The 5,588-nt window shown below is 44.8% G+C and overlaps 1 protein-coding gene across 1 annotated transcript; it reads left to right on the forward strand.

Moving 5' to 3' along the window:
- Window positions 1-575: 575 nt before the first annotated feature.
- tekt3 (tektin 3) lies at window positions 576-5,547 on the forward strand (the record flags this gene model as incomplete). The annotated part of the gene is made up of 7 exons (XM_084485249.1): window positions 576-1,148; window positions 1,895-1,978; window positions 2,105-2,175; window positions 2,444-2,587; window positions 3,194-3,416; window positions 4,895-5,049; window positions 5,331-5,547. 7 exons carry the CDS (start codon window positions 576-578, stop codon window positions 5,545-5,547), a joined length of 1,467 nt encoding a protein of 488 aa, XP_084341375.1.
- Window positions 5,548-5,588: the final 41 nt, after the last annotated feature.

The raw sequence follows: 5,588 nt of genomic DNA on the forward strand, positions 1-5,588 counted from the left end.
CTAGCTCGAAGTTGAATGAATGGCTTGAAACTCTTGACCTATGAATAATGCATGAGAGTGTACCTTTAATGCGTTCTTGAGCTCATTCCCAGGTGAGCGCGACTAAGTGGTGGGACACACCGAGCTGTCCAGAACCGGATTTTATTTAGTTATTGGTAAGTGACAATTATTTCCTTTGCTTCTTAGTTCATTATTCGACTTGGAAATTGCACTTGAATCCGGGTAAATTTAAAACTCAAATCATGTCAAATAATCAAATGAAAATGAATTGATGTCAATTGATTTGGACTAGAAGTCTATTTGCAGGTTTATGCTTAGAATAAGAGTAAGCCTCCTACAACGTTAGTATGTTTATTTTTTTATTTGTTATAATGAAATAGAATATAAACCAGTAATACAGATAAGAATCATGTATATCGTCTGCGCTTTTCATTTGTTCAAGTGAAATACATTATAACAATGCATGAATATTGTTAGAAAGTCGATCACATTTTTTTAACATTGTTAAAAAAAGTATAAAATCTTAAAATCTTTTTCAATTTTGCAAAACCAGGGGAATCAAATCAAAAGTCACGATGGAGCTCCTGGGCTCCACCCTGACAGCCACGTACGCGCGGCCCAAAACCAGCCACTTCCTGCCCGCCATCTCCACCATGGCCTCCAGCTACCGCGGCACCCAGCTCCCCCTCACCTTCAACCCCGTCTCCCACCAGTGGCGGAGCAGCAACAACTACCTCCGGGCCGGCAGCGCCATCCCGTCCATCCGGCAGGGCAGGGACGGGGACCTGGACCTGGTGCGCTCCAACACCATGTACCACCCGTCCAACAGAGCCGTCCTGAGCACCCGCTACACGCCCGACGACTGGTACAAGTCCAACCAGAGCAACTACCGCGAGTCGGAGTCGTCCCGGAACAGCGCCGAGCGGCTGCGGAAGGACACCTTGAGGCTGATGCAGGACCGCGAGCAGCTGACCCGCCGCACCCAGGAGTACACCAGCAAGAACATCGGGGAGCGCCTGAACGACATCGTCTTCTGGAGGTCGGAGCTCAACCACGAGATAGACAACATGGTGACGGAGATCGCCACCCTCACCGAGGTCAAGAGGAGGCTGGAGAGGGCCCTGGCCGAGACCGATGGACCCCTGCAGGTCTGGGGGGGTTGTGTTTAAAGGGGCGGATGTGTGTGTGTGTGTGTGTGTGTGTGTGTGTGTGTGTGTGTGTGATATCGAGTGTCTACCTTGATGGACTGTGTACTTGAATACGCCTGTATGGGTAACTTCCATCAACGACCCGTCACAGCCCCAGCATTGCATTTGTTTGTATAATTGATGGATCTATGGACCGAATGTACCTCTACTTGCCATTCCCGGCCGGGCCCCTAAGTGTGGGTACTCTAGATTGGTTAACAACAGAGGAAGGGCCTCACTCGCTTGTTATCAGGTCACATTCTGTCCGGTTTAAGTTACCAGGCAACCTTCTATAGGAGGCATCCAGGTAATGTGTTGTTTTACCCTGAATACTTTTGGGCCTCAAGGTTGTATTCCACCTGATCTGGCTGGAGAGATGGTGATACCCTCCGTATCGAATGACAGGTGTTTGCCAGGACCCAAACGTCAGAATATCAATTAATGTTATTCTTACCAATGTTTGCTCAACCCTACCCCTCACCTCAAGGAACTGTAATAATCTCCTATTTACACAAAGCCTTTACCCCAAAATGACTTAACCTAAAGGGATTTCATCACTGAACCTAAGGGCTGTCATCTCTGCTCTGCCATTTACATAGATTCCCATTATACTATATATTATTCCCATTATACCAATCTGTGTTTGCTGATCTTTCGCTAGTTGGCAGGAGATCTTCACCTGACTTGGAGGATTGATTTGTCAACAGGTATCCCAAGAATGTCTCTATCACAGAGAGAGGCGGATGTCCATCGACCTGGTCCACGATGGTGTCGAGAAGAACCTTATAAGGGTATCATCCATATATCACTTGTGTATCCTATATCCTTGAGTGTGTGTGAGTAGTTTGTGCAGTGCAGATTTCAATAATCTTCTTAAAAAAAATGAATTTGTATCTGTGTTGTGTTGTGGTGTGCAGGAGGTTGAAATAATCAAATCCTGTCAGGAAAGAATGAGGAGACATCTGGACAGAGCCATCGCTCAACTGGCGTGAGTCTTGGACCAGACATACATGGTTTCATGTTCTACAGTATATACTGTATATGCATCCTGTTATTTTATGTTTGAATCCATCCTTTATCATATCATATATAAAATCCTCACCGCAATGAACTCAGTTGAAATAGCACAGCTAACCTACCGTAACACCAAGGGCATTCAATACACTTTTACAATGGCGACGACAAATTTAAGGAGCAATTTGTTGACATACCAGCGTGCCTTTCAACTGTGGCCTGTGCTGCGTGGGTTAACCTAGGTCAAACCGAGCCGCCCAGCATGAGCTCGAGAGGGATCTGAGCGACAAAGTGTCAGCCCAGAGGATAGACGACAGGTGTCACCATCTGAGGAACACTTCGGACGGGATCAGCTACTACAGAGGAGTCGACAGACTGGACCCGTCGTGAGTTCCCCATCAACACTGCGATTGACTCATCAGTTTGTGTATGCAGGAATAACGTGGGATGGCTGGAGGCATCTTTGAAACATAGCAATGAATGGATGACACAATTAATATGACAAAACAATGGAACACTGTTTGAATGTTTCAATTCATGCTTAAAGAGTATGACTTAATTGATGAATGAATCCCCATTAATCCATTGATGTATGGATCGATGAAATGTATGAATGAATCAATGTATGAACGAATGAACCGATAACATTTTACAATAAAGGTACATTAATTACCATTAATTAATATTAGGTAATGCAGTATTACGCAAGTAGCTATATAATAATTCTTATTATGACTATAACTAATTTGAATGGTTAATTGATGTACCCCTATTTTCAAGTATTTTCAAAGATTGAATGAATACATTGATTAATGAGTAAATTAACCAATTAATGCATAGATGAATGAATCAAGGAACGAATGAATACATGAATGATCAATCAACCAAAGATTCAATCAATGAACCATTAGTGTGCAATAGTAATTCTAAAACCTTCTGCTAGGCTCTTAACGGTGGATAAAAGCTGTGTCTCTGTTGTTCTGCTCTGTCAGCCTTTCCCTACCAGAGTCCTGGTCCAAATTCACAGATGACAACATCCTGCAGTCCCAGAGCCACCGAGCCGCCTCCCACAAGCTGAGGGATGAGATCGAGGTTCTGCTGAGCACCACGTCCAATGACATGTGGACCCAGTTCAACAGCGCCAACGTAGCCTTCACCAACCGCATATCAGAGATCGCCGACACTAAAAACAGCCTTCAGACACACCTGGCTAAGGTGACTTGATTAAGGTGTTTACTTGGCTAAGGTGACCTGACTGAGGTGTCTTGACATGGCTAAGGTGACTTGAATTGGCCATGTGGACTTAGCTAAGGCGACATCGAGGATCTTGATGTCTTAGTGACTGAACTACTATGCAAAAATCTAATGTTTTGCCTAGATTTAACCAGTGTTAGTTTATTTCGATTTTCTTACAGCCTCTGCACACACCAAGACTATACTGCATAACATACTATTGGTTAACCAAAAAATGCTTTTACACATATCTTTATTGAATTCAATTCTTCAGGCCTTTTCTCTATTCACCACCAACTGCTGAGGTAGACCAAAATACATACTCAAAACTGGTTCTTGAGTCAAGTAACAATAAACTGGACAGAAAGGTCTCAATTATAAATGAAAGATTGCCATGCCAACACATGGTGTTGTTGTCCGAGCTTTTAAAAATACATCAGTATTGTTTTCATGTGCTGCATATACTATCCAATGAGAGAATTCCTAGAAGAATGCATTGTTCCAAGGGTAAGAGCGGGACAATGCAACTGCAGCTAATAAACCCCGTTGGCATGAAATACTGCGAGGCAGTGTGAGCTGTCAGTTTATAAACGACCTGAGCAGCTGCTAAACCAATCAGCTGATGTCTGGACGGTCAAAACTCTGATGCTAATTAAACAAAGAGGTAAGAATGTAACAGCTGATTGAGGATCAACCGCGTCACATCGCCCGCAGCAACGAAAAGCAGATTTTCTAGTTCTCCGACTTCAAATCCTAGCCAGCGCCTATTTTGGCTTGCGGACCAGTTCCTTTTAAACTTGACTTACAGTGTGTGTCCAACTATGTGTGCTCAAAATGTAGCGGAGTCAAAAGTATGACACTAGGCCCAAGAAAGCTAATTGAAGAAAAATACTACTAATACTACTAGTACTACTAGTAAAAAAAAATAAAACTTGTATCTGAATGCTTACAAACGCCTGGCTCTGGAGTCGCTGCATGCTGCCATTCAATAATCTAGTTAGGGATCATGACACGCACAAGCTCAACCCGTTCTATTTATTGTGTGAGGGCCCCCTTCCAAAGACGGGATCCTTAAACAGACACTTTGTTGATTTGTGAGTGCTATATTCTTCCCTGCTCCACACTGAAAGCTATTGTTCTGGGAGTTGACTTTTGAAGGGCTTATGGGGTTTGAAATGAGATCAGCTGTTGGGCGGGTTCACTTGCTGTAGAGCAGCTGTGATGTTAGTCACACGGTCTTTAATAAAACCTGGTTGGCTCTTAAGATGCATTTAGGAGTGCAGGGAGAGGTGATTATCTGGAATCACATTAAATCTTCTGAGTCAGAGGCACGAATCTGACACTGTTAAGTATCTGACACTGTTCAATACTCCTCCTTTATTAACCACCAAAACCACAAAAATTTCTCAGCTTGGTTTGCCATGGTCACTGACTCGTTTCCTTCTCGCTGGCATCCGCAGACCCTGCAGGAGATCTTCCAGACGGAGATGCTGATTGACTCCCTGAAGAAGGCCCTGAGGGACAAGGAGAACCCGCTGAAGGTGGCCCAGACCCGGCTAGAGGAGAGGACACGCAGGCCCAACGTGGAGCTCTGCAGAGACAACCCCCATCACAGGTCACTCACAAAGCTAGTCAGATTAAACTCTGCATCTTTGCATACTAAGTTGAAGACATTGGATCACGGGTAGACCAACGTCAATTCCTGTTAATAATTCTTTCAAAGATATATGCCAATAAAATGTTTGGGTCACTGTTAGATCGACATCGTTTCACGTTAAATTAATAAACTAAAGCGCAAATGTGAGCAGGCTTCACTTCATTGCTCGTCATCTTATGATCAGAAACTTGTTTTCTGGTTAATTTCACCCAATAATCCGTCTCCTCCCCCATGCTTAGGCTGGTGGGCGAGGTGAGGGAGATCGAGGACACCATCCATAAGCTCCGGGACAGGCTGATGGAGGCCGAGTCCACCCTGCACACACTGGTCAAGACCAAGGTGACCCTGGAGCACGACCTGTCCGTCAAGGCCAACTCCCTCTTCCTGGACCAGGACAAGTGTATGGGCATGCGCAAGACCTTCCCCAGCACACCCCGACTGGTGGGCTACACCTAACGGCCCCCCGGAGCCTCACTGCAACCCCCTAGTGGAGATGA

This window comes from Micromesistius poutassou (genome assembly GCF_964030765.1).
Source record: "Micromesistius poutassou genome assembly, chromosome: 21".
Classification (NCBI taxonomy): Eukaryota; Metazoa; Chordata; class Actinopteri; order Gadiformes; family Gadidae; genus Micromesistius; species Micromesistius poutassou.